Source organism: Hypoxylon fragiforme, assembly GCF_022984875.1.
Source record: "Hypoxylon fragiforme strain CBS 206.31 chromosome Unknown GGS25scaffold_6, whole genome shotgun sequence".
Classification (NCBI taxonomy): domain Eukaryota; kingdom Fungi; phylum Ascomycota; class Sordariomycetes; order Xylariales; family Hypoxylaceae; genus Hypoxylon; species Hypoxylon fragiforme.
Genome location: NW_026054761.1, coordinates 3,359,440 through 3,374,979, shown reverse-complemented (window position 1 = coordinate 3,374,979; position 15,540 = coordinate 3,359,440). Strand labels below are relative to the sequence as shown.

Here is a 15,540-nt window from a genome sequence, read left to right as displayed (position 1 = left end):
ATCTTTAGGGACCACAGCACCCTGCGAAAATGATATTGCGTTATAGGAAATTAATTCCCACGCCGACCTGGAGTCCCTTCCTGGCGTCTTCGCCTTGCCTCAGCACTAATGGCAAGCTAAAGTTCAACTCAAACCTCGCTACCGGATGTGCGTATACGAGACCTACACCAGCAGCGATGCTGGGAAGTCCCGAACTAAGGTCCTTGGAGGCGGAGATCATGCCATCCCACACCGAGCCAGCACTCAGCTGTTGCCCAGCGACGGGATCACCCCCCTTCGTTTTACTCCTCATGGCTACGGACCGGCCACCGTTGGCAAATAGTTGGAGGCGGAACGGGGAGTCTGGCCCAATTCGAGGTAGAGGGAGTAGCATGTTGACACTCCCTGCAGCGAAGATATCACCACCAAGCGCATCACCACCATCTCTAGGGCCTAGACCACCCAACGAGAAGCCTCGCACATCTGTCGGGCCGCCAAGAGTAAACCGGTCGTTAATTCGGCTAGGTGCAGCACCGCCAAGACCGTAGGATAACGGAAGAGGGTATAGTAGACCGGCTCGGAAGCCGGCACCAATGGATACGCCGGATGACCCTCGGATCCCCGGTAAAGGGATGGGGACCGCTCCCGAAGCCTCGAATTCGGCCTTAGAGAATCCCACATCTCCACCTAGGGGTCCCCACCCCGCGAGCTCCGTAGTTGTCTTGACAAAATATCCCTTTTGTGGCAGCATCGGATTATCTCTTCGTTCGCGCTGGAATATGTAGGAAATAGCACTCTTGGCAGAGTCCCCTGCGTCACCTCGAACGGTGGGACTCACTCCAGCTCCGAGGCCAGTCAATTGTCTCCAAGCACCAGCATAACCGAATTGATGTCGGTCCCCGCTATCCCTAAACCAATGCAGCTTTGCCCCTCCACTTTTGAGGACTTCTTCATGACTTGCCCACGGCTTCTCCGTACTGCTTGCTAAACCTTCGAGACTGAAACGCAAGTTGGGATTGCTTTGTATCGGGGTGCTGAATTCGGCGCTGTATGAAGTTCTGGTTCGTGTACCTGCAGACGCATTGAGCGATAAAGACTCGGCGCCTCCAAATATATTTCGCCAGAGTAGAGATCCGTATGCTGATCCTTCGGTATTGCCTAATTCGGTACCGGTCTTGAGAAGGAGTCGAGATTTTTCGCGCACACGAAGAGCGACATCGAGGTCTGTTGGAGTGGAAGAGGGATCCAGATGAGGGGGGCGGGATAAATGGAACAGAATCTGAGGTTGAAATATGTCTTTATATTTCATGATTAGCACGAAATTCTTTGAGGTTTTTGAGGTGGGCAAAGTAGTTGTATCATACCGAACTTTTGCAGTTTCTCGACGACTCCACCTACCTGTTCCAACATGTCTGCCAGCGTATAGTCGACATTCTTGCTATCTTGAAGTAAAGGCTGGAATAAAGGACTGAGGAATGATTTGCGCGTATGACTGGCGCCATGGATCTGAATGGAAGAGAGAGTAACGGGAAGAGTTTGGTTTTGTGATAGCTAGGTAATTATCTGATATGAGTTTTACAACTTCAACGATGATACCCAATAGTTATAGCAGAGCTTACCAATTCAAGTGTCCGTTGTTCAGATTGCGCATCGTGAACGTGAGTTCGTTCTGCTATGACCTTTTGCTCTACCGATGCAGTTTCGGATCTGAGCAAACCCTCGAAGACCTATTCTTGTATAAGTTGATATGCGCGTTTTCCAAAGTTGAGATGTTAAAACCAGGGTTTGTCGTACATCACCGTCTTCAGAGGAAGAATTGCGAGCCATGTCAGCTAGCAGGGGACGTATTTTCTCCCTTCTGCTGTGATGATGGTAAGTGTGTGAATGTGAAAACCTGCCTCATAACAACTTTTGTAAGTTGTAAATGTTCAAAGTGGTAAATGCTACAAATGCTATAAATGATAAATGCATGTGGTTGGCAGGGCCTGAATTAGCTTGAGCTCGGTAACGCCCGGGCAAGAATCCCGATGCCCAAGTCGCAAATACTGCTGCTGATAACTAGTTACCTAACCTAGGTAGTTAGTTATTCACTAAAGATATTGAATTGAATTCGGCAATGTGAAGTACAAGGATCAAGGTACCTAAGGTTTAGTATCTACTAGTTAGGTAAGTACTTTGTCTAAGTACTTTGTACTGTGTAACTAATGTCTTTGACTTTTGTACGGATTAAAATTTAACGGAACATCGTACTGGTACGTAGCATTGAACCTACATGTAATTCGTCATATCCATGGATGATATAAGCATTGATTAGTAGGCAAGTGTGGCGTTAGACCCGACGCTAACGGTCAAGGTTCAGGCGAAGTTGTCCTTATCGGCGTTATCGGCTTACAATACAGTGGTACTTGTGCACTGGAGTTTAACTAGACCCATTGACCTGTCAGCCTGTCTCTCTTAGTCTCTCTCAGTGCACTCACTCAATTTACTGCACTCACTCTCTTTTCTTTCCCGAGTCTTCCCTCTCATCATCATCATCATCAGCCTCATTCGCCTTACTACAACCAACCAACTATCCCCAACCCTCCCCTCCTTTCCCAAATCACTCCTACGCGATCGCCTCTGGTAGCGATTAGCACTCAACCTTTTTATTACTTTTTCTTTTTCTTTTTTTATTCCTTCGTTACCTTCTGAACATCATCCATACAATTAATCTTGTTCATTACCTCATACTTAAAAGCAACCATAAAACGACGCGCTATCGTGGCACCATTCCTTTTCGAGATACCCCCCATACCCTCACAGCAAACCACGATAATAACCAACTGAAGACGTCATGGCTAGCAAGCAGGCAAGCAAACGTGTATGTATCTGATTCCTATTGTTTAAGAAGCATACTGCATGACTTACATATACATATTAACTCCTATCTAGTTGGCTCGAGAGTACAAGACCATATCGGAAAACCCTCCTCCATATATCAGTGCTCACCCATCGGAATCTAACATTCTTGAGTGCGTCCCCTTGTTCTCGCTACTATCCGCTACCTTCCGCTACCTTTCGCATGACTGACTGAATTAGGTGGCACTACATAATCACCGGTCCCGAGGACACCCCCTATCATAATGGTCAATACTGGGGAACTCTAATCTTTCCTCCCAACTATCCCTTTGCGCCTCCCGCTATTCGAATGCACACGCCGTCTGGCCGTTTCCAACCATCAACGCGACTCTGCCTTTCCATTTCCGACTTCCACCCACGTTCATTCAATCCAGCATGGGAGGTCTCGACGATTTTGATTGGCCTGCTATCGTTCATGACATCGGAAGAAATGACAACTGGCTCAGTTTCGGCCACAGCTCATGAGCGTAGAATATTCGCAGCACGATCCCGGTGGTGGAACTCGACGGGAGGTGGCTCACACGGCAAGAACCCAGCACAGAAAGGAAACGTGAAGGTCGGAGATGGTGGTGCCAAGTTCAGATCCGAGTGGCCAGAGATCGACCAGGAGAACTGGCACTGGATGACGGAGAATAATGTCGATGCGGCTACAGGCGCTAGAAATGGAGGTAACTCTTGTGGACCACAGCTAGGCATCGCCGGTAGCAGCGGTGGTCAAACCCAAGCCGTTGTCGATGCCGTTGTTCAACAAAGAGATGCCGGTACAGGATGGCTAAGCCACAACAAGCTGCTGGTCTTTGGAGGTGTCATCTTTGTTTACGTGCTAATTGCACGTATTCTGGGAGAGGGAGAGGGCACTACGCCATAATTAAACACAGTCGTGGAATAATCGTGGATGCTCTCCTATTTTTATATTGCCTTGCCGAAGTGGGGGAGGCTTGGCAAGGCAAGGCAATCATCTTTTTCTTGCTGCTCGGTCTGCTGCTCGGTCTTGTCTTTACTTGCTATGGCGTCTTCGGTCTTCACTTTATCTGAAATATACAGGTTGGTGGTTTTCAGGCGGACATAGACTGATTTCAAAAGATTTCGCGACGAGGGCCTCATCAGGACTCAATCAGGAGTACAACATGCAGAGTAAGGGTTGGGAAAGCCCCAGCTGAGTCTTGTGGATATTGATCTTCGTGTATCATAGAGAAGGTACCTACTAGGAACCTACTTAGCTTCAGCTGCTACTATGATGAATTCAGAACGCGCACTACTTTAACATAAGCCCGGGTGCCCTTTGTTGAATCCATTCACACATCATGCGTCACCTGTCATGCCTTGAGTCCATATCCCTAGACAGTAGATATATACAATTCCAGGCCAGTAAGGACGTATCACGTAGTGTCCCAGAGTAGATGTATACTGGTTATCTGCCCAAGTACATAATATTTTATGCATATAGATCCGTATCTTCCAAATTGATATCAAATGTAAGAACCCCAAGCCCTCTGTCGGCAAGGTGTAAGTTGGGTAGACCAATAATGTCGTTCACAGAGTATATAGGAGTGTGTGTGTGTGTCTACCTAGGTAGACAGTGTTTCATTCACTACTTGACTGGCTCCGGCGTCGAGGTAGATGTCTACCGTGCCCTCCCCTGACGGTACTCGTGGAGATAGGGGCATTTTCCCACGCAACCTTAGGCACAGAAGCTTCTAAGGCTCCAAGGTTGCCTACCATTGCTAGTACTTGGATAGGTACAGAGAGTCTATTGTACGGCCTATACGCACTGTAGCTGTATCTGTATGTATCCTCAGGCATCTCTTGTTCCTCAGGCATCACTTGTCCCTGAGGCATTATTCGTTTGTCTAGTCGGTGGAGAGTATATAAGCAAATGTCTATCTAATCCTACCCGCCGCTACAGCTGTATCTGTCTGTATCCTCAGGCATCTCTTGTTCCTCAGGCATCACTCGTCTGTCCCGCCGGCGGAGAGTATACAAACTGTCTGATCCTATCCATCGCTACAGCTGTATCTGTCTGTATCCTTAGGCACCGCTTGTGCCTCAGGCGTCTCTCATCCCTCAGGCACCACTCGTCTGTCCTGCCGGTGGCGAGTATATAAACAAATATTTTTCTGATCCTACCCGTCATCAACCTTTCTTCTTTCCCTCCACTCCATCCGCAACGTTCACTTATTTATTTATTTTAGTTATTTTTGCGGTTCCGTTTCATACAACGCTTTTCCTTGTTTACTTCTCCAATACACCTACCCAACAACACTTGGAACCGCCTTCTTCTTCTACTACAAATCCACTACAACTGCCAAATATTATTATTATTATTTGAAGGGTATTCTTGTATTTCACATTCCCCTCTAGATTGTGAATTTTCAAAAAAGATTTGCAAACACCTTTGACGCCTTACACTCTTCTACCTCTTGTTTACCCTACCCTACCCTACTTTACTCTACCTTTCTATGTTCTACCACCCGACGCATCTTCACGTTCGGATATCTATTTCACATTAATACTTATTCATGTATTTCTTGAAATACCTTCACACCCACGCTTGGATCGTCAATTCTCTTGTTCTTCTACACGCCATATTGGCCTTCTACTCTCTACACCCGCTTACCCTCATACCCTCTTGTTTACCCTGCCCTACTCCGATCTTATCCTTCTGCTCTATCCTATGTGAAAAACCCTCACATTCGGACACACACTTCTCGTCCACGTTAAGGGATTTCATGAAAGACCCCAACATTGGACGCCGCTAGGATCAGCAAGGTCGGCCCTGACTACTGTTGTAATATTCCACACCACACTCTCAATCCCCTCTGGCACACCCATTGCAAGACACCATCTCCTACAATGCCTTCGTCTTCTGAGGTTGTCTCTCATGAGCGTCACCATGAGCGTGGACGTGAGCGTGGATGTGAGCATGAGAGTGAGAGTACACTGGAACGCAAGATCGACTGTACTCGAGTCAACATGGATAAACTCCCGCATTCCTCCCCCCTACTTTGCCAATTCGCCGACTCCTCTTCTCCGGTATCGGATAACATGACCGTCGCACGCTCTACTGCGGCGGCTGCCGAAACCCAGATGGGCAATACCGCGATCGTCGTTGGCCCCGTCGATGCTGCGGCTGACACCATTGCAAGCACTACATTCTTCGACAACGTTAACATGGATCAGCTCTCCGGTATTGATTCTTTTTCCGGCATTGAAACGCCACAAAAGACTATCATACAGACTCCTTCTGTCGGGGCTCTTCCTCGCGAAGCTGCTGCCGATGGAGAGATCTCGGTTAGTACTTGCTCAATCCCACATATGATAACTGCCACGTTATTGTCCCTATCCAGACCCCCGCGGGACATACCATCATGTCCAAGGTGCTGTCGGCGAACCTCGCCTCAGCTTCACCTGTGCGGCGGGTCATGGTATACGGAAACGTGTGCACTCAGGACCACGGCGGCGTGCGTGAGGGCATGATGTACGTCGATGGCGACTACGCTGCCCTGAACACCCTGTTCAGCATCGTCCACTACCAGTTCAACCGTATACCGGACACACTCAGCCTCGATGAACTATACGAGATTGCACTTGTCGTCTCCCAGTACAAGTGCACTCACCTCATCTACCCGTGGGCTGATAAGTGGATGAAGGGATTGTCCGAGTACCGTATCACCGCGCCATACAACCTCTGCCACAAGGCTCTCTTTGTCGCCTGGACGTTGGGCGACAGCGAGCTCTTCTGCAACATGGCTGACGCCCTCATTGTCAGCACAGAGGTCAATGAGTTGGGCGAGCTGGTCGACGTCGACGGCATGGAGCTCAGGAGCATGGCGTTGCCTGAGGGGTTCATCGGTAAGTACTTACAATCACCCACTACTACTACCTGATTTTCACATTATAGTTCATTACTAACCTATCCCCAATCCAGAAATCGCCCAGGCAATCCGATCGACAACAATCGATCTTGCCATGGCGGCCCTCCGCGGTCCCCTCGACAAAATCAAACTCACACAGGGTCACAACAAAGACCGAGATCCCGAAGGCATGGACGGCTCCTCCCCCTCCCCCTTCTGCCGCGTGCCAGGACAGCAGCGAGCATGCGAGACGTCCATGCTTGCAAGCCACCATCACGCACCTCCAATCCGCCGGCCTCTACCCAACAACAACAGCAATCATCCAGGCAACCCAACAAACGACGAAGAGCATCATCACTTTAAAGCATGCTGTAGATGGGCTCAACATAGCTGCTCACGCACAGGCCTCTGGTATTAACAAAAGGGTTGCGAAGCAAATAAATAACCTCGCATTTCCAATTCCGACGGCCCCTGACCGGTCCGCGGCCGTCAGGCCTGCAAGTGGCATGCATGAAGCGTCGGGGCGCTCGTCTGCTCTATCAACGGTCTTGGTCCTGAAACGCTTAGCAGAACCATAGACTGTCTCGACCATCACGCGACCGCGGTATGTCGCGGTTTGGCCCGGAGGCCTCACCTGCCTTTGGCTTGCTACGTCACTGACCCAAGCATTCAAGATGTCTACGTCCCTTCTTAACAGTTGCCTACATGGAGAGCCTAGCTGCGAACGCAAAGCAATCCGGTTTACGGGGAGTAACTCGCATCGCGACGCTTCCCGTGCATCCGCTCTACCTGAGCAGCCGGATGCACGGGAAGCGTTGACATGCTTAATCGAGTCATCGACACCCGCTGGATGTCGAACTATCAACAACCCCTTCGACGGCCTCCCGACCACGCGACCGCAACATACCGCGGTTCTGGACTGGGAGATACGTCCAAGTTACGGCGGGGCGCGGCCTAAGGTTCGACATACCTATGTACTTAGGCAGGTCTTCCAAGGGTTTCTTAAAGTAAGTTGACCCATTTCCTGGGGAGTACTACGATGAACCTCTAGCAACGCATGCGGAGGACTCTAGCATGATGAGGCGTTAGCTGAAAGCGACATCCCGCCACGGCCCAAATCAGCCGCCTCTCGGCCTACCCGCAACATGCGAGGATTCGGAGGCCGAGAGAGTAGCGTCGAGAGCCTCAACACTCCCACCCACAGCCTCCCGGCGTCGAGTCCGTCGACATCTACACCGGCGGTCTCAGCGTCGACATTCCACACCATCTCATTGACGGCCTCCCGACCACGCGACCGCGACCTACCGCGGTATAGAGCTAAACGCCACCTCCTAATCATGGCGGGTGCGGCTCGGGGGTTGGCAACATAGCTTTCGAAGTTCTAAAGAACGTGCCCAAAGCCGGATTCAACAATCACGCAGAGATCTTGGCTACGCAAACGAAGACCTCAGACACTGTGGGGGGTTAGCTGAAAGCAGCAACCCTCCACAGTCGCCCCCCCCCCCCCCCCCCCCCACAACCACTCCGCAGCACCCGAGGATTCGGAGGCCGAGAGAGCAGCGTCGAAAGCCTCATCGACAGCCTCTCGGCGGCGAGATGGGCCAGCATCTCGTCGATGGTCACCCCGGCGCCGAGACCGTGGACATCCACGTCCGCGGTCTCGGCATCCATCTAACCAACAATCCATACCCAACACCGCGACCGCGGCTTGCTCTTGCCGCGGTCCGGATGCCTACCCTACGCGGGTCACTCGATGACCTCACCTCAACTGTCGGCACCTCGTTGATCTCTACAGCTAGCTGCTCGGTTGGTTGATTGATTGATTTTTGGGCTTGCTCGGTTGCCATCACCGTTGCCGTTCTCAGAGCAGCTATCGATTGAGCCCGGAACCGTCGCGCATCGAGCACGACGAGATTCCTGGCTCGGACGCCGGCGGCGATGCACATGTGCCTAGGTACGCTCAGCCGATATTTCCTACTGGGAATCATCGATCGAGTCCTTACACTAACCAGGGAGTTCCGGGGCCTCTCTGTTGCAGAAACAAGACCACCCCAACAGCGGTGGTGGTCGGCTGGTGGCCGTGGCCAAGGCCAGCCAAGCTCCCACACTCTTGGGGGCTGTCGGGCTTTCTCAATCCTTGAGTAAGACACTATTCTGATTCCCCAACAAGCGTGTCGCGTCGAAAGTCCCACTACGAACTTCGGTGGCTTACCTACTGGCGTTGGCCTCGTAGGGAGCCCGTTGCAAATACCCACCCAAGCGGCTGAAATGGGTCCGTTGGCTTGTGCTTCCCTATACCTATCACCAACCCTCGGCATCAGAAGCTGAGGGGGTGGCGTGGACATCCTCAACAGCACCATCAGTGGTCTGGTCTGGTCTCGTCTCGGCGCCGACATCGATACCGAACTCTATCGTCGGGACCCGCTTCCATAGCCACCACAAGACCGCGGCCGTGTGCGCCGCGGTTTTTTGACTGGAAAGCCGCATCTCACTCAGTTGGTTTTAGTCATAAGTCATAGCGGGCACAGCTTAGGTTAGCCTGGGGTTTGCCATCGCCCTAGGCTTCCTTTGGCGTCCTTGACAGCATGACCATTGGGGGGAGCGTGTCGAGAAAGCCGCTATGCGGCGAGCGCTTCAATTCGAGATACCTAGGCGTATTTGCCGTGCTGCTTGCTGTTCTCACCCGCCCCTGGTCGCTGATCTGTTAGTCTTTCTGCCAACTGCGCCATCTGTACGGGTGACAAGAAACGACACGTCCGCCTCCGCCAGATCAACCATCCACATCTATACCATACCGAGACAAGAACCTCCTTCCCGCCAATCTTTCTCGGCGTAGGTAGGTAGGAAGCGGCAGCAGCAGCAGCCTGCGAAACACGTTGCTGCTGGTAACCTAGTACCTAGGCACTACAACAACACTCTTGATCATTATCGCGATACCGCGTGACGCCGATGTGAGCCCACGAAGCGATCGCTCACACCGGCACCACGCAAATGATCTCCTCTCTCTCACACACTCTGACCCTGAACATACTCCCTCCCCTCCCTATACCCGCCCACACCGCGGCAACGAATACCTTCGGCCGTATCAGAAGCCCTTGGACATTTCATCGACACACCTGGGTAGGTACCTATCTATGGTTTTCGCTCCATGGTACCTAGTTACCTACGGGTCCCAACCCCCAAAGTTGATTATCCAAAGCACTGCCGTGGCCGGGTTCCGTCGCGAGTCAAGATACCCACCTACATAACCCCCCCCTTTTCTTTTGCTTTCCCACCGCCAACCACACAAGCAAAAACCTACTAGGTACCTATCATCTGTTTTCCTGGATTCCCTGACAAACTGTACCTACTGTCAACATTTTTTACCAATACCTACGCCAAAAGGGTGAATGATTGATTGATCGCTCATTGAATGTCCTCTCGTTTATATCGGCATATCGGATGCAAACATAACAGACAAACATGTATTGACAAGGGTGTACAAGGGGTCTACAGAGAAGGGAGGAGGATTAGAATGATTAGATAGAACAAAGACGATTTACATGTATAGATAGCTTCCATAGTCTTCAGGGATATGTTAAGAGATCCCCGCGCAACAACGATGGTATTCTAACTTCTACGTCTTCTAGTTTGCGCCTTGTGACATGTGTAGTTGGCATTGCTTGCCTAAAAGCTTAGTTCGTGAACAAAAACGGTCTCACGATTTCCATACCACAACCAACAATCATACTAATTGTCTATGTATAAGGAATGAATATAGTTAATATTTGCTAAGTATATCGTATAGCTATGGATGTTAATGATAGTAATGGCTCCTCGACACCTAAACTTGTAACCATCATGCGGTACTTAGTTGGTTCATATGTGAAGTATCCAACACCCCAAACTGCAACTGTTAAACGAATACATCCTGTTTTGTACCAGGGAAAATTCCACCGCAATCTCCCGCACTTAACGTGATAACTTGAGTGAAGACTGGGAAACGAAGAAAACAACAAGAAGATCCATGCCCTCCTTTTTTATTTGCCTATTCCAGACTTCCTTGGATCTGACCAAATCCGACCACTGGCAAACTCATGACTGCTTCGGAGGAACTCCTAAGAAGCACTCATATAGTTACTACCTACCTAAGTAGATACCTATGTATGGCGCCTAAGCACTGCTAGCAGCAACTTGACCATGGACGATGGTACCTTTACCAAATCGCCGCTTCCCAGCCTTCCACGTCTCCACTAGGGCAATGTACACTATAACACATGCGCCTACCACAGCCCACTCTATACCGATAGCTTCGTGTTTGAATACGATCTTGTTGATGACGGGTAGGTATATGACTGGAAATGTGATAACGAAGCCACCAAGCACTGCCCCAAAGAGGAACTTGTTTCGCCAGACCGTTTTGAACACTGAGAAAGGACCGGTGTACATTTCTGGATACATGTTGAAAAGGGAGCGAGTGAAGTGCTTGACCTCCCATGCCGTGACGAGTAAGAGGAAGCTGAGGGTGGCATACGTTGTAGCTCGAGCCCGGAAAACATTACTGCAGGATGGATTGTACTCTTCGTTGCAATTGTACCCTAACGTACTGTAGATTAGTGGCTCATCGTAGATATCTTCCATGGGCGTATATATGACCGAGGTAAACGCGGCAATACACAGACCGCCCATGAAGAAGCCATACGCCATCTTGTCAATGATAATCTCTTTCGTGAAGATACCAATACTGAGGTCATGTGGTGGCCGTAGCATGATGTCTGGTTGAGCCTCCTCTAGGCCCAGGCCAAGGGCTAAGAAGGATGATGTGATCAAGTTTGCCCATAAAATTTCGATGGGTGATAGCGGAAATATCGATTTATTTTCATCATCCTTGAACGCGAGACCAATAAGCAGGAGAATTACCTGAGCAATATTGGAGACCAGAAGATGAAGTAAAAACTGCATATGCATATAATCTGGTCAATAGTGCTTCCTCAAGTTTAGGAAGGGAATAAGAAACTTTACCTTTTGAATATTATCAAACAGACGTCTTCCTTCTTCGACGGCAGTTACAATGGAAGCAAAGTTGTCGTCAGTGAGAACCATGTCGGCAGCCTCCTTGGCTACATCACTGCCATTGAGACCCATGGCGATGCCAACATCTGCCTTTTTCAAGGCAGGCGAATCGTTGACACCGTCCCCAGTCATAACGCAAAATGCTTTACGGCGATGCATTGCTTCGACCATGCGCACTTTCGTTGACGGGCTACAGCGAGCTAATACCAGTGGGAGTTTCTCCAACTGGTCAACCTCAGAGTCAGTCAGGGCATCGAAGACAGCCGCAGGCATGGTGGCATTGGCTGCCTCAGCAGTAGTGAGGTCATTTCCGAGGATGCCGACTTCACGTGCAATTGCTGTTGCTGTCTTGATATGATCGCCAGTAAGCATGTGGACAGATATACCCGCAATCTTACACCTTTTTACCGCGTCCGCCGTCTCAAGTCTAGGAGGATCGTATAGGCCAGCAAGACCTAAAAGTGTCAGGTGACTTTCAGCAGCTTCACGGACATCTCTGAGACCAACTTCATTCTTAACGGTTTTGTGGGCAACACAGAGTACTCGGAGGCCTTCAGCAGCAATCGACTCGGCCTTGGCGATGAATTCGGCTTTTTCTTCGTCGGATGCATCTACCAATGGAAGCACAGCTTCCAGCGCGCCCTTGGTATAAACATCAGCCTCGCTAGAGCTTCGAGATGCATATACGACAGTCATACGCTTGAATGAAGAGTCAAAGGGATGCTCCGCCATTAGATGTAAATCGTTAGTCTGAGACACCGAGGTCCTGCTCATGCCAAAACGCATTGCGAAGACTTGGAGAGCAATCTCGGTAGGCTCACCCACAGCAGTCCAGTTAGAGGCCGTAACCGTAGAAGTGGTTGATGTTTCGGCGGCGTCGTCAGTCGGTGCCGATTTCCCATCTGTCACCGTAGCATTGTTGCAAAGTGATAAACACTCAACAAATTTCTTTGCATAAGGTGGTAGTCGAGAGATGCACGTTATGGAGTCTTGGGGCTTAGATGGCTCATCGTTCCAAGTGACAACGCCGCTGGAGGGGTCGAAGGGATGAGTGGAAGCTTCGACGGTAGCGGCGGACCCGTTCTTGAGCCAGACTTTCCTCGTGATCATTTTTCCTTGCGTCAAGGTACCCGTTTTGTCGGAGCAGATATTGGTTACTCCTCCAACGGCCTCTAGAGCTGAAAGATTTCTCACGATTACGTTGCCTTTCGCCATAGCCTTCGTCCCAACCGCCATACTAATGGTTAGGACAGCAATGAGAGACTCAGGAATGACCGCAACGCCCACACATATACCGTAGATGAGAACCTCGTCGTCAATGTTCCAGAGACTAGCAGAGAATACGATGACGGCGAGTAGAATTGCAAGGGCGAAAAGGACTAAAGCAAACTTGCTCAACTTGACTTGAAGGGGTGTGCCCTCCAATCCAAGAATGCTGCGCGTATTAGCCTTGAAGCGCTTCCAGTATGCCCCCATTAGGGACAAATCTTCACTTGAGTTGGGATTTGCTCGCAGTAGTTGAGCAATCTTTCCCACTTCGGTTTTCATTCCCGTGGCAACAACGATGCCCTTGCCTCGCCCACGAGTGATAGTACTCGCGGAATATAGCATGTTGACACGATCACCAAGAGGAACCTCGACCTCGTTTAGGATAATAGATGGATGTTTGCTGATGGGTAGCGACTCTCCAGTAAGCAAAGCTTCATCGGTAGACAAGTTTAGTCCGTCGACAAATCGAAGATCTGCCGGAACAATGTCACCGACGTTAAGGAGAACGACATCGCCTTTTACTAGCGATTCAGCCCTGATAGTGGTTATCTGCCCCGAACGCATAATCTTGCATGTCGGGGCAGATAGTGCGTAGAGAGATTGGATGGTCTGTTCTGCGCGGTAATCTTGGACGAAGCTGTTGATAATTAGCTTAGCATAAGCACAAGCACGCGATACCCTTTATTCGCTAGTACTGGTAACAAATCTAGGGACATAATATTCGACGTACCCTACAACAATGTTGAGTAAGATGACGGCGGCAATAACACCACCTTCGATGTAGTCGTTAATGGCGAATGAGAGAGCCATAACGAGGATGAGGACCATAGTTAAGCTGTTGGAGACCTGTCTTAGGAGAATCTTCCACATGGATAGCCCTTGAGCTCCCTCAACTTTGTTTGGTCCATCTTCCTGTAGGCGACGAGCTGCCTCACCACCGTCGAGGCCATTTTGAACGTCGGTCTTGAGACGCTGCTCTAGATCCTCAACTGTTAGGGTGTGTGGCTCAATATAGCCTTCATCTGCGAGAGACGAGGCGGCCTTCTCACTAGGAGCTGGGTTTGGTGAACCAGTTACACTGCTAGTGGTAGGAGGAATGGCAGCGGTAGTTGTAGTTGATGTGCCCTGGTCGTTGTGCCCAGGCAAAGAATCGTGTACGGCATGGGCGTGGCCACATATAGGAGGTTCAGTCGACTCCTCGACAACAAGTTGGTCCTCTATACCCATTCAAGTGTTGGTTAGTAGCTAGTAACTGCTGATATGGATTGAAGAATCCGTAAAAAGAATAGGGTCTAAAAAGGTCGGAGCCGAGACGAGATCGTGGGGGGGACGAGGTAGATATAATACGACGTACTGACCCTCGTCTACCCCGCCGAGTTCGTCCATTGTGCAGTGTCCATGTAGTTCCTACTACATAGTAATGTAAGATGCGCCAAGGGGGGGCACTGGACACAAGTGAGGCGGATTGGGCATAGTATCGGTATGGTAGGCATTGATTGGCGTCTAGGCCTCGTCATATGCTATTGGAAGAGTGCATAACAGAACAGGGAATGGCGGAAGAAGAATAACGACGATTGGCTTTCCAAACAAACGGAGTGATGGGTAACGGAAGCATGGAGATGGTATGTTAAGTTAACAGGCAGGTTAGTTACTAGGATACTTGGTAGAGAGGCCTAGATAATAGATGATTGGCTTGATGATGGGAAGATGGTAAGACGCGGAAGATAAGTGCAGATGTCAATGCTCCGACCTGTCCAAGTACAGAAATGGAAGTAGAAATGGCGTTAGAAATGACAAGAGGAAGCTTCTTCATCCTTGTCAAATCTTCTTCCCTTTTAGCATTTTTGATACTTGTCTGGGAAGACCCTGCAAGTCTATTGCTCGGCAGGTGGATATAATGAGGCGACACTTTACTTGTTAGGGAAAGCCAAGAAGACCCAAGAACATGGAAGTCATGGTTGGAGTCTTGGGAGGAATACTTCTGGGTATGTACTGTACATATTACCTAGTACATATGGATATACGTGTATACTTAGTAGAAGAGCAAGAAGGTGCGATGGACTTAACAGGGAACGTCTACTACTAGTTAGTAGGTAGTAGTTAGAAGCAGTAGCCACCTACATAGGTGTTCACGTGTACATATTCTGATACAATTTCATACAATAGTCCTGGTCATAGTAGACCGTCATACCCGTCCCTCGCACGATTGGTCCCGGTTCGGTCCTTGCGAACGCCGCCCCCGGCACCCTCGGCATCCTTCCCCACCTATTTCTCCCATCCGAATTATTCTTACGCCGTTGACTTGCTGCGCCTCCGACAAAAAGAACAAACATAACATGTGCGTCAACATGTGCTTCAGCATTCCATCAATGGCTCATCATCATTCATATTATGTTATATTTCAATTCTATGCCTATCTACCTACTTGTCCAATTAGCTCGATCAATCATTCGCTCAAAAAGTAACGATTCCAGAAGAGTGCTATAGT

The 15,540-nt window shown here is 49.8% G+C and overlaps 5 protein-coding genes across 5 annotated transcripts; 2 read left to right on the top strand and 3 right to left on the bottom strand.

The window, feature by feature from the left end:
* Window positions 1-40: 40 nt before the first annotated feature.
* Window positions 41-1,806, bottom strand: GGS25DRAFT_514907 (outer membrane protein, OMP85 family; the record flags this gene model as incomplete). The annotated part of the gene is made up of 4 exons (XM_049263032.1): window positions 41-1,275; window positions 1,344-1,530; window positions 1,599-1,706; window positions 1,774-1,806. 4 exons carry the CDS (start codon window positions 1,804-1,806, stop codon window positions 41-43), a joined length of 1,563 nt encoding a protein of 520 aa, XP_049116153.1.
* A 598-nt stretch (window positions 1,807-2,404) lies between these two features.
* On the top strand, window positions 2,405-4,182 carry GGS25DRAFT_497283 (ubiquitin-conjugating enzyme). The gene is made up of 3 exons (XM_049261608.1): window positions 2,405-2,839; window positions 2,911-2,990; window positions 3,058-4,182. The coding sequence occupies exons 1-3, from the start codon at window positions 2,813-2,815 to the stop codon at window positions 3,743-3,745; spliced, it is 795 nt and encodes a 264-aa protein (XP_049116152.1). The 5' UTR covers window positions 2,405-2,812; the 3' UTR covers window positions 3,746-4,182.
* A 1,659-nt stretch (window positions 4,183-5,841) lies between these two features.
* Window positions 5,842-8,101, top strand: GGS25DRAFT_532839 (uncharacterized protein; the record flags this gene model as incomplete). Its single annotated transcript, XM_049265623.1, has 6 exons — window positions 5,842-6,168; window positions 6,225-6,729; window positions 6,806-7,142; window positions 7,248-7,335; window positions 7,406-7,690; window positions 7,805-8,101. The coding sequence occupies exons 1-6, from the start codon at window positions 5,851-5,853 to the stop codon at window positions 8,099-8,101; spliced, it is 1,830 nt and encodes a 609-aa protein (XP_049116151.1). The 5' UTR covers window positions 5,842-5,850.
* A 43-nt stretch (window positions 8,102-8,144) lies between these two features.
* Window positions 8,145-9,218, bottom strand: GGS25DRAFT_523277 (uncharacterized protein; the record flags this gene model as incomplete). The annotated part of the gene is made up of 5 exons (XM_049264401.1): window positions 8,145-8,185; window positions 8,249-8,402; window positions 8,468-8,681; window positions 8,741-8,867; window positions 9,041-9,218. 5 exons carry the CDS (start codon window positions 9,216-9,218, stop codon window positions 8,145-8,147), a joined length of 714 nt encoding a protein of 237 aa, XP_049116150.1.
* Window positions 9,219-10,397: 1,179 nt separating this feature from the next.
* On the bottom strand, window positions 10,398-14,884 carry GGS25DRAFT_497282 (potassium/sodium eff). The gene is made up of 3 exons (XM_049261607.1): window positions 13,783-14,884; window positions 11,733-13,689; window positions 10,398-11,666 (listed from the first exon to the last, which is right to left on the bottom strand). Exons 1-3 carry the CDS (start codon window positions 14,277-14,279, stop codon window positions 10,884-10,886), a joined length of 3,237 nt encoding a protein of 1,078 aa, XP_049116149.1. The 5' UTR covers window positions 14,280-14,884; the 3' UTR covers window positions 10,398-10,883.
* Window positions 14,885-15,540: the final 656 nt, after the last annotated feature.